General features: G+C 39.4%; 1 protein-coding gene and 1 pseudogene across 1 annotated transcript; both read left to right on the top strand.

Annotated features, from left to right (window-relative positions):
• Positions 1-896, top strand: part of LOC138163286 (BRCA2 and CDKN1A-interacting protein pseudogene) — a 1364-nt pseudogene extending 468 nt beyond the window's left edge.
• Positions 897-15923: 15027 nt separating this feature from the next.
• On the top strand, positions 15924-16892 carry LOC138163285 (vomeronasal type-1 receptor 1-like). The gene has a single exon (XM_069090835.1). The coding sequence runs from the start codon at positions 15924-15926 to the stop codon at positions 16890-16892; it is 969 nt and encodes a 322-aa protein (XP_068946936.1).
• The last annotated feature ends 3475 nt before the right edge of the window (positions 16893-20367 follow it).

Genomic DNA, 20367 nt, shown 5'->3' with positions numbered 1-20367 from the left:
GGAGGCGGGCGTGGACTTCGAGGCTCACTCTCTGTCCAGCCAGGACTTTGAAGGGATAAAGAAGCTGCTGTGGCAGCTCTTCCTGAAGGCTGCCGTGACCATTGGCAGCGTCATTAAGCAAACAGATGTTCCAGAAGAAAGTGCTGAGGAGGATAGTGAAGAAGGAGGAGATTTTTGGTTCATAAGCCTCTTGACTTCAGCCGTAAGAAAGGGGACCGAAGATGCCGAGCAGATTAAGGAGTTGCTTCTGAGCCTCTGTGAGAAGGCGTAAGCTCCTCGATGATCCCACTAAGCCTGTGGTCCTCCTGCTAAGTGAAAGATTCATTCGTGTCCCGCCCCAGATTGCTCTGCCCATGCACCAGCAGCTCCAAAAGCGCTTCTCAAATTCAGCTACTCAGCGCAGGAGGAGAGAGACCTGGCTTTGCGAGGCAGGGGGTCTTTTGATGACTTGCCCATGAAGCCCCTGCGGACGGTGGTGATCATCCCAGCGAGCGAGATGGAGACGGTCACGAAGACGCTGAAGGACTACCTATCTATCTACCCTACTTTGTGTAGACAGTGAGTGGATTGTTGGGATGATGCTTTCTGATAAACTCATTGGAGATTTAATGGTTTTGAAAACAACTCCTGTGTTTGTAATACCATGTATGATGGATGGTTCCGCCACCGTGGTCTTAACCGGTTTTTAAAAATCTCCTTTTCTCATTTTGGTCAAATGTACCTTGGACTTGCGAATTTTTCATTAAAAGCTCATTACTTCAAAAGAAAACTGAACACATGGGTTAGGAATTTTAAAAACTGAGCAGCAACTGTTTATTATGGTTGCTTTAATGATGTACAAAATGTCTTATTTGTACAAAATTATCTTGGCTGGGCAATTTGTCTTGCCTCCTGTCAAATCTCTGTACATCGTTCACATTGACAAACCATTACAATGATTAACTTTGGGGTGTTTATTGCACATACTGTTTCAGTGTGTACTGAATAGAATTAAGGTTTGAAAGGCATTGAATAATGCATCTTGGTTCGGCAGAAACTTCGGGGCACTTTTCACATATTTTATCTTTGTCTTCTGTTCCTTTTTCATTGTGGAAATGGGTGAGAAGTGATTGATTACTTGCTGCAGAATATCTTTGCTTTCACTAGGAGGCAGATTACTGAAGTAATATGGTGGGGCCAACGGCATGAATCTGTTGGAGCAAAGAACAGAGTACAGCTATTTTAAAGAAAAGTTGAAGCTCAGATGATTTATTCAAACTCTGAGACCTTTGTAAGTGATAAATTCCGAACCTCCAAGGAGCTCTGTATAACGGGTCTGGAGTTAAAACTCCTGAACCGACTTAAGGGCTGAGTGGCCTTCTTAGCAGGGGGTGGGGGGAATTTTTTTTAAAGAAATCATGTTCATAGCCCCAGGTAAAGAAGCCTTGAATTAGCAGGATAGTGACTTAAAAATATCTATTTTAATTTTAATGTAGTCAGTCTGCAGAAACTGTTTGGGGGAGAACCTTGAAAAATAGTCATTTCAGATAGCAATCGCAACGTGGAAACAATGTCCAGTGTCCTGTAGGGGGAGCAATGTTCAATAAAATGTTTCTAATTTCTTAGACTGCTTGTGCATTTTGTTGCTACAGTTGACTATTTTTGAACAAAAATTTTCAAAATAAGCTTTTATCCTTAGTATCACATTAATTGTTAATAAAGCATCACATTAATAAAAAAAGAAAAAATGAACCTCTTTTTCCCCATATTTCCTTCCCATTCTCAGCTTCCTCTGAGTGTTTAGCCTCCTGGATATTATTTTATAAGGTCATAACTTTATTATATAAGACCATCATGGCTTTCCATGAATGCCAGTTGTCCAACTCTAAATGTAGGTGGCTGGGATAGCCAAAGTCCAGTGTTCTGTAATCTACATTCTAGTACTCCTCCTAGTTGCAATCTAATATAGCCTATATTTCATGATCTATGCTAGCTCAAATATTTGATGGTCTAAACCCCAAAATCACCTCCAATTCTGAGACTCTGTGTTCTCTGAGGGCAAATTATATTTCTGACATTTGTAAATGATGGAAAGTATTAAGGACTAACAGGCATATTCTGTCATCAATATGAGAGGGATGCCTCTTTTCATACTGAGTATTGACATTGGTTCCCTGTCGTGAAAACCTTGATGATTCCTTACAAGTTGTAGGGCAACAAGGTATTTCAGTGGATAGTGTGCCAGGCCTGGAGTCACGAAGATCTCAGTTCAGATCCAGCCTGAGTCACTTACAAGCTGTATGACCAAGGGCAAGTCACTTAACCCTCCTTGTCTCATCTTCTTTATCTGTAAAATGAACTGGAGAAGGAAATGACAGAGCTCCTCCAGTATCTTAGCCAAGAAAACAATAAATGGGTGAAGAAGGAGGTAGGTTTTACTGAAATGGCTGACCAAAAGTTCTAGGTTTACAGTGATTATGTCTTTTTACCAAGATGATTTAAAGAGTAAGAATTCTTTACATGACAGACTTTAGCAAGTGAATTATAAAAGTGAGCCAATAGAATTGTTTAATACTTCTTAACCTTTTTTTTAAGTTCTAAGGACAGAGCAGTGCATCACAAAATGGGCCTGGGATTTGGGAATAGGGTAGAAACCTGCACGTGTGCATATTCATATCCATCCAGGAACCATTAATAGTTGTCTTGGGGCGGCTAGGTGGAATAGTGAATAGAGCCCTGGCCCTAGAGTCAGGAGGATATGAGTTCAAATCTGACCTGAGACACTTAATACTTACTAGCCATGTGACGTTGGGCAAATCACTTAACCCCAATTTCCCAGCCCTCCCCCTCCAAAAGAAAGCAAAATAAATAGTTTTCTTCAATCAAAAGCATATGAGAATAGCATGTGCTAATCCATAGCTCTCTTGAATACTCAAAGAAGTGTTTTATTGATAATAGGTTTTTTTCAGCATAGGAGATAGCAAGAATCAACAGATGGAGTCATATGTGTTTCCACAGCAGCAAATGGTAGAATCAGATATGTGTTTGAGACAGAAGAGGAGTCCACGGACAGTGTTCTACACCTTCCACTTCCATAGTGTAGAGGGGCTTTTAATCTCTTAGGCATTTGAATCCCAGGTTTTAGGCTTATAGTCATAGAAACAGTTTTCTTGGACAAATTTAGACTCAGGCAATTCATTCAAAAGTGACTCCTCATTCACTTTCAAGTAATTGAATGTCTTGGGAGAGAAAGGAAGGTCCTGAAAAACATAATTCTTCAAGAAACAATAAGATTGTTCTGAGGACCCCTAAACTACATGCAAGTAAAGGACAAAACAAAACATGTTGGGGAAGATCACTCTCACTGAAAATTTTTTTCTTCTCTTCATTATCTCCAATTTATCATTGTATATATTCTTGTTTCTATAGTTCTTTACTTGTCTGCTAAAGTGGATGGTAAGCTTCTCGAGAGCAGGAACTGTCTCCTTTACACTTTGCATGTGTAGGGCTGAGCACCCTGTCAGGTGTGTCATAGTAGCTTAACCAATGTTTCTTGGCTGCCAGACTAACATAGATACCAGTGCTATCTCTGACTAAGTTCTTCAATTCCCCAATATCCTCAGCAAGAACTAACCTGAAATAAAATGACCATATTGATTATCCCTTATTCATATTTTCATGAATAAGAAAATGATACTTCAAGGCAGCCAGGTGGCGCAGTGAGTAAGAGTGCCAGCCCCAGAGTCAGGAGATCTGGGATTGGTTCCAGCCTCAGATACTTAACACCCACACAAAATAACTGTCTGTGTAACCTTGACCAAGTTATTTAACCCCAATTGCTTTTTAAAAAAAAAAAAGAAAAATGATACTTCTTCCTAAATTATAAAATATTCCTCAACTAAGTCAACTATGTCTTACCAGAATGATGTTGAAAGTTTTCTCTTCAACTCATTCCTGTCAGTTTGGTGGATTTTAGACCCCAGGTGGATTTTAGCTACTTTAAAATCTGTTAGAGTTCTATTTGGAAAATGACTGCATTTCCCTAACATATTTAGATTGACCATAGAATAATTTAAGTTCTAACTAGGGAAGAATGTACTGGGCTTATCACTTCTCTGGCCATGAACATTATTAATCCTGACATAAAACTTCAGATTTCAAGAGCTTTTTACTCTCTATATTTTCAGATAAAAAAAAAAAAAACAAGAAGACACCATAACCTCGCCCTCTTGGCTTTATCTTAACTCTGACCTTTTTCACATCTGCTTATGGTAGAGTACAAGAAACCTAAGGTGAAAAAATTGAGGCATTTTGAACCTCAGAAAACTCTGAAAGACTCATGATGGAAAGGGATATCCTCATCCACAAAAAGAACTACAGAGTCTGAATGCAGGTTGTAGCAAACTACCTGCTCTTTTTTCTGTATTATTTTTTGTTTCTTCTTTCTCTTTCTTCACTCTACTGGTTATAATCCTTCTTTAAAACTTGACTAATGTTTAATGTGAAGATATTTGTAGATCCTATATTTGATTGCATGCCACCAAGGTGGGAGGAGAGGGAGAGGGAGAAAATTTGAAACTCAAGGGATTGTGGAACTGAGTGTTGTAAACCAAAAGTAAATAAATTAATTTTTTTAAAAGAAATATTATCTAATTAAGATTTTAGCCTTCAGAAAATTCCACTTGGAAGTATACACAAAATACTTCAACTTCAAGGGGAAAAAAGGAAGCAAAATACAAAAAAAAAAACCTACTCCTAAAAGAATTAGGTAGGTGAAGAAGATATTTTTTCTTACTATTTTTACATACATAACTAGACAAGTAAAACATATGATCTTTTGTAGTTGACATAGTAGGACGTCAATAAGTCTTTTTGCCAGCCATGGGAAAGGGCTTTTCCACCCTGTCCAGAAAGATCTTTTGCCTATAAACCTGAAGGTAAGTGGGCATGGCAATAGGAGTCTAGACGTTCCATAAGAAAGACAGTCAAATGTTTTGGCTGGATCAGAAACCAGCAACAGCAGCTTGTATGTTTACATCAGTGTCTGTCTAAAATTCTGTCCTCCTACAAAGGCCAGCATAAAAGATGAAGGAAGCATAAGTCCATAAGGAAGCAGGCATGATATCAATGAAGTGCATCATTAGAGGCATGGTTTCCTCTCCTTATGAAATGAGCCTTGTCTGCATGTATTTTCTATGGTCCTGCTTCTCCAGAGGGTGAATTGCCTATAGAGAGAGCTTAAATGTGTACCCTTCCATGTGGGTACATTGCCTCTATCATTTTGGCTTTAATAACATACCTGATTGCAGGAAAGTGATCACAAGGATTATGAGAAAAATGCTTCTTGCTACTTAAAAAACCTGAGTATTTTTGTCATCTAACCATTGAAGTTAAAATTATAAAGGGGAGGTAGAAGCCTTTGAGCTGTGGTAGTAGAGGTATAACATTCTCTCTTTTTTATATGTTACTCTCCAAACAAAATTTTATTTTCCATAATGTATTTTTAAATTAAATTTTATGTTTATTTTTAGTTTACATCATTCATTTCCACAAGATATTGAGTTACAAATTTTCTCCCCATCTTTCCCCTACCCACCACTCCAAAACAGCGATCCCACTATATATCCCCTCCCCAAATCTGCTCTCTCCTATATCCTCCCCCATCCCCTTTCTGACTTTCCAGTAGGGCAAGATAGATCTCTATACACAGTGTCTGTATATCTTATTTCCCAGTTGCATGTAAAAAAATAAACTTTTCGTTTTTAACTTTTTAATTCCAAATTCTTTCCCTTCCTGCCTTGTCACCCACCCTTGCTGGGAAGATAGACAGTTCAATATAGGTTGTACACATGTAGCTACGCAAAACATTTCCATACTGTATATATTGTGAAAGACTGACTATATTTCCCTCAATCCTATACCTCCCTCCACTTGTTTTATTCTCTTCTTTAACCCTGTCTCTTTTCAAAAGTGTGTGCTTCTAACTTCCCTCCATCATCCTGCATTTCATCCCTTTCCCCCTACTCTCCTGTAGAGTGAGATACCTTATTTAGTGTGCATATCATTCCCTCCCTAATTAAAATTCAATTAGAGTAAGGCTGCCTCATTCCCTTTTGCCTTCCTGTTCTACCCTTAAATTGTTACAGTTTTCCCTTTCCTCTTCTATATGAGATAATTTACCCAATTCTGTCTCTCCCCATCTCCTCTCATTATATTCCTCTCTCACCTCTTAGTTTCACTATTTCAGTATCATCCCTTCCTATGCAATTGGTCCTGTGCCCTCTGTCTACATATACCTGTACATATGTATATACACACAGTCACATATTTATTCATATGCACATATACCCTCTTATATAGACATACATGTATGTATACATATATATATGTACATTTCTATTCCATTGAACTATTCTCATACTTAGAAAAGTTTCAGAAGTTATAATTATCATTTTTCCATGTAGGAATGTAAGTAGTTCAACTGTGATAAGTTCCTTATGATTTCTTTTCCCTGTTTACCTTCTCATGCTTCTTGTATCTGAATGTCAAATTTTCTATTCCACTTTGGTGTTTTCATCAAAAATGATTGAAAGTCCTCTATTTCATTGAATGGCCATATTTTCCCCTGAAGCATTATACTCAGTTTTGCTCAATAGGTGATTCTTGGTTTTAATCCCAGCTCCTTTCACCTCCAGAATAGCATATTCCAAACCCTTCAATCCCTCAATTTAGAAGCTGCCAGGTCCTGTGTTATCCTGATTGTGTTTCCACAATATTCAATTGTTTCTTCCTGGCTGCTTATATTTTCTTCTTGGACATAGAAGCAGGATGTTCCCGTGGCTCCGGCTTCCACCTTCCCCAATCCATGTAAAAAGGGGACTCTAAACAAACTTTGGAGCTGCAGAACCCACAAAATGACACAGAGAAACTAACCTCCTGCTGAGGGCAACCCAGCAGGCCAGCAGGAATCTCCCAGCCCAGCGCTCTGGGAGCCAAGCCCAGCTCCACACCAAGGCTTTAGCCCCAGGGCGGGCCTGACCGGCTGCCGGCCAGAGGGACTCCAGATCAGCAGCAGCTGTGGCCGTTTCCAGATTTATCAACCCATAGATGCAAAGTACAAAGTGAGAGGTCATGCAGTCTGGACTTTGGGACCCAGTAAGTGGGACCTCTCACTTTATGTTTGGCGTCTATGGGTTGATAATTCTGGAAACTTCCACAGTTGCCAGTGATCCACTCTCCCTCAGACCCTCTAGCTGCAGCTGGTCAGGCGGCCCTGAGGCTAAAACCATGGACTCACACAGCATTGGGCTCAGTTCCCAGCAGGCCTCAATGAACCCTTCCTGTCCATCTGCCTGGATGTCTTCAGCATGAGGTTTGTTTCTCTCTGTCACTTTGTGGGTTCTGCAGCCCTAAAGTTTGTTTAGAGTCATTTTTATAGGTATTTGGGTATTTGAGGTGGTTATGGGGGGAGTTCAGGGAGTTTTCCTGCTTCTGTGCAGCCATCTTGCCTGTTGCTCCTATAACATTCTCTTTAAATATGAGATAATCGTTCTTCGAGGGCATGTTATAAGGTGGGATGGTGTTCTCCTAAGGTTCTTTCTGTGGGATATTTACAAAGTCTACACATAATCACTGCCTTTATTCCAATGCTTAGAACCTTTATGACGTTGTCTAGAAGGAGAGTCTTCCCACAAGACTTGAACTTATGGTTGTGAGAGGAGGAGCATAAAGCTAATCTGGGAGGAAGCACCAATAATTAACTATAATGCCATGAGGATGGTTGTTCAGGATTACTTATATTAAAGAGGGATGAAACACTGGAAGGAGAGTTATGTTACATTTGACCTCCTTCCCCAGGCAGAGGAATAACCGGAAAAAATTACTGGAGAAGAGCAGTAATTCTTTTCCATTTGAACGAATGAAGGTGATGGAGAACATGATTTGAGTGGATATTTGACATTCCGTTCAAAAAAAGGGGGGGGGGGCAAGTGGGAAGAGCTATGGAAAACAAGAATTGGGCATGTAAACAATGAGATGTTCTATGGCAGCCTTTATATAATCCAGGACAGTAGTCATGCCCAAATGTCATTGAGGGAAAATAGTATGCACTGCTTTGTGTTATTATGATTATCTTACCCTAGAATATGAAATCATATGCTCTGTATGAGGAAAGATTTCAGTGAGAGAGGGTGTCTGCACAATCAGTAAAACAGCAACTGAGAGTTCCTACCCACAATATACATGACATATGATGGTTTCTCTAACCCTCCCAGGGCAGCTCAGATGTTCCTAGGACTCTGTACTTCGGGGAAAGATTTCCAACCACTCAGGCTTCCCTCCTTGAAGTAGACACCAACTACATGGGAACAGAATACCTGCTACCCACCTCTGACTTACTAAGGATTGCACACTCTGTAGTTGCTTTTTAAAAATTACTGACTCCAAAAGAGAGTATTTTACAACTTTAATACTTGTAGTAATAGGAGTACAAATAGCAAAGAAGCATGAGGAGAAAACAGTTAGCAAGGAAGGATCTGTTTTCCTAATGATTCTAAAATGTTGTTGACAAAGGAGACACATCACTTCATTTACTGTTTGGGAAAATGGCACATTCATCTTCTTCCCATAATGTATTTTGAGATGTCTGAAAGAAAAGACGTTGCACTGGGTCCTACACCAACCTTATTTCCATCACCTTTCCCAAAGTTGAAGGCACAAAACAAAGGAGAAAGGACAACTAAGTATGGATTCTGAGGAATTATCTGCAGTCTGTCTCCAATCTTTACTAGCTGTGTGAAACTGGGAATGTCATTTACCATTTCTGAGCTCCAGACTCCTTGATATGATATTCTTGCAAGTATTTGTAAAACTGAGAAAATAATATTGACATCACACCCCTCCAACAGCAATTATAGAGACAATACTTTCTAAAGTGACTTATCCTTGGTCTACCTTGGGAAGGATTATTGCTATAGTTAAAGGTGAATAAGCAGTAATCTCATTAGGAACTGAATCTAGGATAGTCAGAATTCCAGAGGTTTTTTTTCCTTCACTCAGATTGCTTTGGATTGAAGAACAATTTTGTGCCCAAGAACGATTTCTCACTATGAAGTTTTAAAGACTGTCTACTTGTTGCTTGTTACAATTGGAGTCCTAGGAAATGGTTATCTCATTTATATTTATGGGTTTCATTTCATCACTCAGACCAGACACAAACACATAGACCTAATTCTAATGCACTTGGTCTTTGTCAATACCATGTTTCTTCTCTTCAGGGGAATCCCTATAGTAATAGTGTTTTGGGGTTTAAATTATATTCTGAGCGATAGTGTGTGTAAGATGACCATTTACTCACAGAGAGTGTACCAAGGCCTTTCTCTCTGTAGCACCTGCCTCCTGAGTGGCTACCAGACTATTGTCATCAGCCCCAGTAGCCCCAGTGGGCAGCCCTGAAAGTCAGAAGTCCCAAGTGCATTGCTCCCTGCTGTGCTCTCTGCTGGATCCTCCATCTGCTGGTAGATGTTACTCTTTCTGTGTACACAATTGGTCCAAGAAATAGCACAAACATTAAAGGGAAGAACCAACTAGATTGCCCTTTAGACCCATATGCCAAGTATGTTTTAAAAATTCCCCTCTTGAAGTCCATCTATGTTACTATGTTGGTGATTTTCATGATCATTACCAGTGGCTATATGGTTTATGTCCTATACAAACACCATCAGCGAGTCCAACATATTCACAGCACCAGCCTCGGTCCCAGAGCCTCCCCTGAGATCAGAACCACCAAAGTCATCTTGATGCTGGTAAGCATTTTCTTTTTTTTAACACAACATGCTCCATCCTTAATACTTATGCTGATTATTCTCAAGTAAGGAGAGCCTGCGCACTTCACGTAGTGTCAATTCTGTCCATGTCTTTTCAAGCAGTCAGTCCTTTTGTGCTGTTGAGCAGTGACACCAGGACCACACAAATATTCTGTGGTCTCCTCCAAAGAACTAAATGTTCATCTATGACACACTTATTTACAATATGACTTCAAACACCTATAGAGTCATCAAAGAATGGGTGAATTGGAGTGATGATTGGAGGAGATCATCGTGCCCAGCATGTTGGTTATAATGAGGCCCAGGACTGAGATTACTTTAGATACAAAAGGATTTGTTTTATTCCATTTTCTCACTACTAAGTTTCCTTTCTTGTAGGACACAATTTCCTTACAAAGCAGACAATAGCTAGAGAGTAGGAGTCAAAATGAAAGAGTAAGGCGAGGACTCACCTGAGCTCTCTGCCAAATCCTTCCATCTACCTTTAAATAATGACTTTAATATGCTTAATATGAATGTATATGTACAGCCTAAATAAGATTGCATGGTCACCTTGGGGGATAGGGAAAGGAGGGGCAGAAAATCTGAAAAGCAGAAAAGCTTGTGGAATTGAATGTTGTAAACTAAAAATAAATAAATAAATAAATAGATTTTAAGGAATAAATAATGACTCAACAAATTCTAGAGTGGCAGAATACACAAAAAGACAGGATGACATAATTTTCCAAACCAAGACAACTTAGAAGGTCTCCAAGAAAGGTCTGCTACACTAGGGTGAGAGAGGAATGCCATCCAGCATAGGCCATGCTAGGTCAGACTGGGCCCCAGCAAACCAGGGGCAGGACTTGGGAATCACTGAATCAGGACTAGCGCTGTCTGCTTCCAGAGCTCTCAGACCGCAGATGGTAAGGGGGTCAAACCAATGATCAGAAGGAGATTATAGGGTTCTCTCAATAGACCTCGTTGGGTCCACTCCACAGAATCACTCTTGAAAGCCACATCCCCCTTCTCATTTTTAGCTTCATTTTGTGTGTCCTTTCGGTGTCCATTAGATTGTTAGCTCCCTGAGGGGAGGGGCTGTCTGTTTTCCTCGTTTGCATCCCCAGCACCCAATGTGCCTGTGTAGCGGCAAGCACCCCAAGCGTCCTCAGGGTTTGCAGTTACCACAGGTTCTTGGATCTGCTTTGTTAAAGGAAAGCAACTCAAAATGGGTTAACAAGCTTACTTTAATCAGTCAGACATATATCGTTTACCTTGTTCAGGGGAAAAAGGTCAGCACCCCAAACTTCAAAATATACAGACAGAATTATCAAGACATTAACAGATCAAGTAGACAGCTTTCCAAACTGTCCAACCATTACATCCATACCCAGTCAACATCTGGGTTTCCACATCTGGGTTTTTCAAAGCCAGGGGACTCTCAACAACGGCTTCCCAGAATTCAGATCAAATCACAGAACACTTCTCAAAGTGAGTCCCAAAACAAAGCTACACATCAGGGCTTATATAGCCTTCTCCTGGCTCAGAGAATGTAACAACCTTATTGACTCACTGGCCAATCAAGAAGTATCTACTGAAAAACAAGCCTCCCACCCCAGGCTTCAGGTGCACATTAGCCTAGGGGCAGGGAAGATCTTTAAAATTTACATTCTTATTACAGCCTGGCACATTGTTTCATTGTTCAAGTCATGTATGACTCTTTCTTGACCTCACACACCATGACATGGAATACCATCTATGTTGGATTTTGTTGTTGTTTATGGCAATGATACTGGAGTGATTTGCCATTTCTTTCTCCTGTGCTTGGCGCAGAGTAGGTGCTTAATAAATGCTGATTGTATTGAATTCAAGGAAATTGACTTAAAGAATAGAACAGTTCAGTAGAATCCTCAGGGTACATGCACAGGTACATTACCTATCAGCTCTCAAGAATCCCTGGCTTCCCCTCCCTAAGACCTTGACTCATCCTCACTTGATGCTATCCTCTCATGGGATATAGGAAAAGTTTCTGTCCCCATGGCTCAGGGGTTCTCCTATGTAAATTCCAATTAATCAATAGTCATTGTTGATGGGGAATTTCACCTGAGGCCAAAGTTGGTTGATTCTTTAGACATATCCCAGATTCCCCATGCACACAGTGTCACTGCTCCTTGCAGATGACATGAAAATAAGAGGTCTTGGAGGAGATGGACTCAGACATATCTCTGCCAGTATCTGGAATCCCATTCCTCCCTACTCTGCATATACATACATGGGTTTCCCACTCATTCTTTTGTAGCAGAGACAGACTGGGTGAGTATTTCTTGGTCTCAGAGGTTGAGATTGATTAGGAGAGCCTTTTCTAGGAGGTGATATCCCTGAGTATTTGGGTGCTGGAGATAAAGCAGGGATCTTGTGGAGTATGCCAATGTAGGTGTGATTTTATCCTTCAGAATGACAAGGGATATATTGCCTACTATGATGGTTCAGGAGATGTTGCCCCACCCCACACCCTCTGTCTTTCTGTCTCGCTGTCTCTGTATGTTCCTCTATCTCCTTCTCTGTGTCTCTGACTTTCTCTGTCTCTCATTCTCTCTATCTCTGTGTTTCTCTCTTTGCCTCTCTTTCTGTCTCTGCTTCTCTATCTTTTTATGTTACTCTGTTTCTCTCTGTCTCTCTCTCTCTATCTCCCTCTGTCTGTCTCTCTCCCTCTCCATCTCCCTCTCATTCTCTCTCTCCCTCTCCCTCTCCCTCTCCCTCTCCCTCTCCCTCCCTCCCCTGCTTTAAGCTAAACCTAAATCTTGCCAGGGAAATAGGTATAGGGTCAAATGCATGAGATATTGCCTCTTAATAATTTTGTCCCAACAGCATACCAAGAAATTGCTGGTCTAGCCACAGCCTAAGGAAATCATGAAAGGTGAGGCCATGGGGGGCGGAGGGGGGTGTTGGGGGGAAGGGGTGTCTTAATTCTCTGGCAAGAGCCCAGTCTGATGAGGAGGACTCACTCAGTTCTACCTAACAAACATTGGAAAAGGGGAGGGGGGAGGTGCCTAACATGGTTTACAGCAGTGTCTGCCTTTTAAGGCTTTGGTTTCAGCTCCTTCTCACCCCACAATGTCTCTTACACCCAATATTGTCTTCTATACTATGAGAAAAATGTGGGCAATGAGTTCAGTGTCCACTGGAATGTTGTGAACATGTTCATTATATGACTGGACTTGGTCTGTTCTCACCCAAAGATTCCTAGGATTAAAGCTGAATGGGGCCACATTCAGTCTGACTTCCTCAGCTTGCATTTAGGGTTTTATTTGTGTGACCTTGTACATGTCACTTAAACCTGATTGCCAGAGAGGGGAGAGAGACTCAAAATCATGCAAACAGTCAGGTAAGTAGCAGAGTTTTTTCCAATATCTCACTATGTGGCCGTTCAATGTTAACACAGCACTGCTACACAAACCTCCAGCTTGAGATGAAAGCAGTATGTCTGAGTCATCATTCCAATCTCCTCTACATCTTCTCTTTTCCTCTGTATCCCTTCCCATGATCCTCCCTGATCCCAGTTATTTGATGCCTTGTCTTCAGAAAGATTTACTGGTTTCTTGGGTTTTGCAAATTGTTCTTTGCAGTAAGAGGTGCCTAGACTGGTTGTTAGGTTTCCTAAGCAAAGCAAAAATCAAAGCTGAGTTTAAGCTAAGTCACCAGTCATTGACTTGACAGCCTAGGCACAGGGCAAAAAGAGAAAGACATATACATACATATATATAAATGTATATATATATATATATATATATATTACTTACATAGGGAAGATATTTTATATTTCTTATTTTTATTAAGCTTAGCAATACATATAGATGTATGTGTGTGTAATCTGTATGTGTATATATGTATACATAATCTGTATGTGTGTATATATGGGGTTTATAATGGTATATCTATTTTATCTATATAATTCTAAAAGAATAAGAGACATGAAAGGGGGTGTATGCATTATGCATGTATGTATATCCACACATATATGTATATATAATGATAAAACATGAACAGCTAGGGGCACAGTGTATCCACTGTGTTAGTGTTAGTCCTAGAGTCAGGTAGACGTGAGTTCAAATCCAGCCTCTGACACTAGCTGTGTGACTTGGGGCAACTGACTTAACCCTGTTGGCCTTCATTTCCTCATCTAATAAAGGAGCTGGAGAAGGAAATGGCAAACCACTACAGTATATTTGCCAAGAAAAACTCAAAGGGGGTCATGAAGAGTCGGGCATGATTGAGAATTATTAAACACCAAAAAGCAGAATAAAAGAATAGAAGACATAAAATGTCATTCCTATGTGAGAACCTAGAAATATAGATTAATTATTTTCTAAGAAGACATTTACCTATTATTTTAAAGGTTGCAAAATCATTCCCTCTTTTGCAACCTAAATCAAGATAAACTGAGACCAACGTTCAGAGCCCATTCAATTTATTGGCAAGGTTAGAAATTAAAAATAAAAAAAGTGGTCGTTAGCTGCTCAGCAGGCCAAAAGACATTGAATGAGGGAATATATATATGTATATGTATATGTATATATATATATATATATAATTTTTACAGACTAAAAGAGGAGCGTTCAAGACCTAGAAGGCTTCATCACATTCTAACTTTCATGGGCTGTGCAGATAGCGGGATGGGGAGGGGAGGAAAGGTTTTATTCTCTTCAGTAAAAGGAAGATGTGAAAGTTAGATGGTGCAGTAGAAAGAGAGCTGGTCTGGAGTCAGGAAGAACTAAATTCAAATTGAGCCTCAGATACATACTAGCTCTGTGACCCTGGGCAAGTCACTTAATCTTTATCTGTCCCAGTTCTTCACCTGTACATTGGGGACACACTATAGAAGGAAAGGGCAAACCACTCCGGTATCTTTGCCAAGAAAACCCAAAGGACATGTGTTCATGGCGTCACAAAAAGTCAGACACAACAAAACAACAAAAAAGGAAGGTGGCAAGGTCCTTTAACTCCACATGCAAGAGTGCTGTATAATTCTCTCTAGGAAAATGAAGGTAATGATTACCATTCCCATATCTGAAGGGTTTCTTGAAATTTAGCTGATTCATAAAATTTTTTTGTGTTTCTGCTATACGCAAATCATTATGAAACATATTAAGATTGTCTCTATCGAAAAGATCAAACAATCTCATTGTGAAAAGAGGGAAGAAGCAAGTGAAAATGGGATAAAATATATGATTAAATGACCAAATCAGTTGGGTGGCACACTGGATGGGTCCTAGCCAATAGGGTGCTGGACTTAGATGTAGGAAGAGATGAGTTAGAAAATGCCTTGGACACTGACTAGCTGGAGACATTAGGCATCATTTAAACTCCCTCACCTTCAGTTTCCTCATCTCTAAAATGGATTTTATTGCACTTACTTGTCAACACTTTCCTCAAAATTTAATGAGATAATATGTACAAAATGTTTTGTAAGGCTTGAAGTGCTTTATAAGCATTATTATTATGAATGTTATTACTGATATTTGTTATTAAGCAATCCAAAACCATAATAAAGACCTATCCAAGCAATGACTACCAAATCACCATTATAGACTCGAACAGCTTCACAAACGTGGCAAGAATTTTTGTCCATGAAATCTCAAGTTGTCCCTTGGACCATAAGACTTATCTATACCATCTTTCTCAGTTTTATGAGGACCCACATGTAGCAAGGCCCATATGTAGCGAGGACCTCTCCCCCACATGTAGCATGAGGGTGCCATTGTGTGGTTCAAAGGGAGGAAGAAGAGACATCTCTAGCTTCTCTTCTCCCCACACTTCTCCAGAGGAGAATCTAATTCCTAGAAGGAAGTTGGGTCTAGAGGCTACTCTGCTCTTTTCAAAGACCTTCCCGGTCTGGGATACTACAACATGGGTAGAAACCATGCTTGCATCACTGACTTCCAAGAAGTCCTAGGAGGAAGGCATTTTCTAAAGTGGTTTGTACGCAGCTTAACTGGGAAGAATGTTTGTGTCTTATTGGAAAAATATGGATATCATGAAATCTCATCAGGAAGCTGAGACTGGGATAGTCAGAATTCCATTTTTTCCTCCTCAGGTCACGTTGGATTGGAGAGCAGTTGTATTAAGCAAATCATCGAAGGAATGACTTTCCATGATGAAGTCCTGGGGATTGTCTACCTGGTGCAGACACTAATTGGAGTCCTAGGAAACGTGTTCCTCATTTACCATTATTGTTTTCATTTCATCACTCAGAAGAGTCCCAGACGCATAAACCTAATTCTTATCCAACTGTCCTTTGCCAATGCAATTTTTCTTCTTTACAGGGGAATTCCCACAGCAATATTTTCTTGGAAGGGCAATATTTTTCTGAATGATGTTGAGTGTAATATCCTAAGTTATCTACAGAGAGTATCCCGGGGCCTTTCCCTCTGCAGTACCTGCCTACTTAGTAGCTTCCAGGCCATTGCCATCAGCCCCAACAGCCCAAAGTGGGTAGTCCTCAAAGTTCGATCCCCAAAGGGCATCATACCCTGCTGTGTTTTCTGTTGGATGCTCAATATCTTAATGGACATTGCTCTTCTTGTGAATACAACTGGTGCAAAACAGAATAGCACAATGATTAAAGGCAGAGACAAACTGGGGTTTTGCTTTGTTGACCCCTTTGCCATGGACTCACTAAAACTTCAAGTCTGGAAGTCTTCTTATGATTCTGTGCTTGTGGTTTTAATGACTGTTACTGGTGGATACATGGTGTTTCTCCTGTATCAACACCACCAGCGAGTCCAGCACATTCATAGCACCAGCCACTCTCGCAGAGCCTCCCCTGAGATCAAAGCCACTAAAGCCATTCTGTTGTTGGTGAGCACTTTTTTCTTCTTCAACTCAGCATGCTCTGTCCTTACTATTTATGCATATTTTTCTCAAAAAACTGGGTCCTGGCTGTTCTATGTCCCTATCTTTTTATCAATGTCTTTTCAAGTAGCCAGTCCTTTTGTGTTGATCAGTAGTGAGACTTGGGTCCCTTGGGAATTCTGTTGCTTTTTCCAAGTAATGAAAGACTCATGTGCTACACCCATATCATGCCAAACATGTACAGATCCACAAGACTAAAGATTTGGGAAGTAGGAGGGAAAATTGGAGACCATCTAGCCCAATCCCCTAGGGTTTTTGGGACCCAAGATCAAGATTATTTTCATTATTATTGTTATTATTATATGTTTGCTTTCTGAAGGGCAATTGGGGTTAAGTGACTTGTCCAAGGTCACATGTTTAGATTTGTGTTAAGTGTCCAAGGTCAGATTTGAACTCATGTCCTCCTGACTCCAGAGCTGGTGCTGTATTCACTGTGCCAACTAGCCGCCCCAAGATTATTTTAAATAAGGACTTTCCCCTCAACAATAGGTACATTATACATGGACCATTCAGTTAAGGACTACTGTTACCTTGGACAGTAAATAATAAGTGAATACACACTGAAAACTGGTGACTCAGGCTGATTTCTTGAAAACCTTTATATAGGTCTAAAGGCAGTAAGTCATTCCCTTTCTCCCACAGTATCCTTTTAACCAGCATCCACACAACTGCCCACCAAGAGGGAGCGTCCTATGAAGATGATCAGCACTGGTTCTGTTTCTAGAGATAATATTCACTGCAAACATTTACAATTTCATCTCTTGGAGAATTTGACCCTTCCTGGTCACTGCCATGTTGTGGTAGAAGGACTTGCATAGCTCAATGAAACTCTGAGCTATACTGTGCTGGGTTACCCAAGACATACAGATCAAAACTCGCTGGATCATAGAGAAACTAAGGGAACTTCACAAAAACATCTTTCTGCTTAATTGACTATAGTAAAGCATTTGACTGTGTGGATCACAACCAAATGTGTCAAGACTCAAAGAGATAGGAGTCCCTTATGATTTTATTTGTTTCCTGAGGAACCTATATGCAAGTCAAGAAGCAACAGTTAGAAATGAATGTGAAATATCTGATTGGTTTAAGATTGGGAAAGGCTATATATTGTCACCTTATTTATTTAACTTATATTCAGAGTACATCATGTGAAATGTCAGACTGGATGAATTAAAAGCTGGAATTATGGTGACTGGGAGAAATATCAACAATCTCTGTAATGCAAAGTCATGGTTTTTGCAGTAGTAACATATAGTTGTGAGTGTTGGACTATAACAAAAAAAGCTGAGCACTGGCTCCGGAATTGACTTTCAAACTGTAGTGCTGGAGAAGAATTTTGAAAATCCCTTGTACTGGAAAGAGATCAAATCAGTCAATATTTCAAGAAATTAATTCAGACTGTTTATTGGAAGGACAAATACTGAAGCTTAGATTCTTTAGGCTACATAATAAGAAGACAGGACTCATTGGAAAGACTCTGGTATTGGGATAAATTTAGGGCAAAAGGTAAAGGGGACAGTAGAGGATGAGATGGATATAGAATGTTGTGGAAGCAATGTATAAGCTTGAACAGATCCATAGGGTCACAAAGAGTCAGACAAGACTGAATGACTGAACACAAACAACAAAAGCCAGGTTTCTTAAGAAGGCCAATGTCTTGTAACCTGAGAATAGCAGAGAAAGAACTATATCCACAATGATCTGGGCAAAGGGCTTTTCTTAATATAGACTGATACTCACCTGCTTCTCTGGTTGCCTTAGCGTGACCTACAGCTATAATGATAATTATGGTTATTTCTATGATCATAATTCGTACTTAACTTGCACTTAGAAAAACTTATAAAATGTTTTTCAGAAGCAATATTACCAAACCACATCCACCCAAAACTCTCTGCTTCTCAATTTGGAACAAAAATTTAGTTTCATATTTTTCACATTTATTAAATCTAACTAATCATTCCAGTTTGTCAATACTTTTATCCCTATTTTGTCATACTACCTCATGAATGTCTCCCATAACATAGTGCCATCTTTAAAATTAATACACATGGGGCAGCTAGGTGGTGCAGTGAATAGAGTACCAGAACTGGAGTCAGGAGAATCTGAGTTCAAATCCAGCCTCAGACACTTGACACACTTACTAGCCATGTGACTTTGGGCAAGTCACTTAACACCAATTGCCCTCCAAAAAGAAAAAAAAATTAAATAAGCAAACAAATGAATAAAATTAATACACCTTGCATTTCTGCTTCATTCAAATCCAGTCCCAGACACTAGCTGTATGACCTTTAGCAAGTTACTCCCTTGCTACTTGCCTCAGTTTCCTCAAGTGTAAAATGGAAATGGAATGGTAAATGGAAAAATGGGGGGAAATAATGGCACTTAACTTGTAGAGTTGTGAGGATTAAATGAAGTGATATTTTTAAAGCACTTAGCACAGTGCTTGGAGTATAGCAGATGCTATAGAAATACATATTCCCTTCCCTTCAGTCAAGAAATTAATATAAAATTCTGCCAGCACAATTTCCATAAAACACTACACTAAAGTCCTACCTCAAGGGGAACACCAATCCTTTCGTTGACAATCATAGGTTTACATAATTCAAAAAGTTCTGGATTAATCTAATTATATTCTCCTCTATCCCACAAATTCTCTATTACTGTACACAATGTTTTGCTAAAAGATTTTATCAAATGTCTGAGGAAATTCAAGCTATGTTGTTATTTCATTATTCACTGTGTCTGCTAGGAATATACTTCTTTACTCCAAAAACATATGTGGGTATTTCCTCAACTGGTTCAGATCCCAATATTGCTACACTTTATGAGTGCCTATAGTCCCAAAAGTTGCTACTTTGAAAATAACCTTTTGGTGTAATGAGGAACTCTGTATTTGAAAAGGCTGGCCCAATTGTACATTAATGGGTCTATTAGTCACTTTGGTAGGACTTGCCTAAGTTTATATACAAGAAGCCATTGGTGAAGAATTGATGTAGGATATAAATGAATAGAAGGGATTGTATATTAAAATCAAGCAGGACCTTTCAGATCTATGGATAAGGGAAGAATTTATGACCAAACAAGAGAGGATCTCAGGATGAGTAATGAATAATTTTGATTACAATAAATTAAAAGATTTTGCACAAACAAAACCAATTCATCCAAGATTAGAAGGAAAGTAAGAAACTACAATAAATTTTACATCTAATTTCTATAACAAAGGTCTCGTTTCTCAAATATATAGGTAACAGAATCAAATTTATAAAAATACAGATCATTTCCCAGTTGATAAAGAGCCAAAGGATATGAATAGGAAGTTTTCAGAAGGAGAAATCAAAGCTTTCTGTAGTCAAATTAAAAATACTCTAAAATCATTATTGATTGGAGAAATACAAATTAAAATAACTGAGTTACAACATCATATCTATCAGATTGGTAATATTACAAAAAAAAAAGGAAATTGACAAATGTTGGAGTGAATGTGGAAAAATTGGGACACTAATGCATTGTTGAAGGGTTTACATACTAATCCAAATATTCTGAAGAACAATTTATAATAATGCCTAACAGGCTATGAATCTGTGCATATTACAGAAATATGAGATATTTGACTTAGAAATTACACTACACTACACTAAACACTCACGTCTACCACTCTGCCTCAATTACCCCT

This window comes from Petaurus breviceps, unplaced genomic scaffold, assembly GCF_028583685.1.
Source record: "Petaurus breviceps papuanus isolate PSGF00001 unplaced genomic scaffold, PetGlider_PUasm1.0 188, whole genome shotgun sequence".
In the NCBI taxonomy this organism is placed as follows: domain Eukaryota; kingdom Metazoa; phylum Chordata; class Mammalia; order Diprotodontia; family Petauridae; genus Petaurus; species Petaurus breviceps.
Note: the sequence above shows the minus strand (reverse complement) of the source record. Positions and strands in the feature narration are given on the sequence as shown.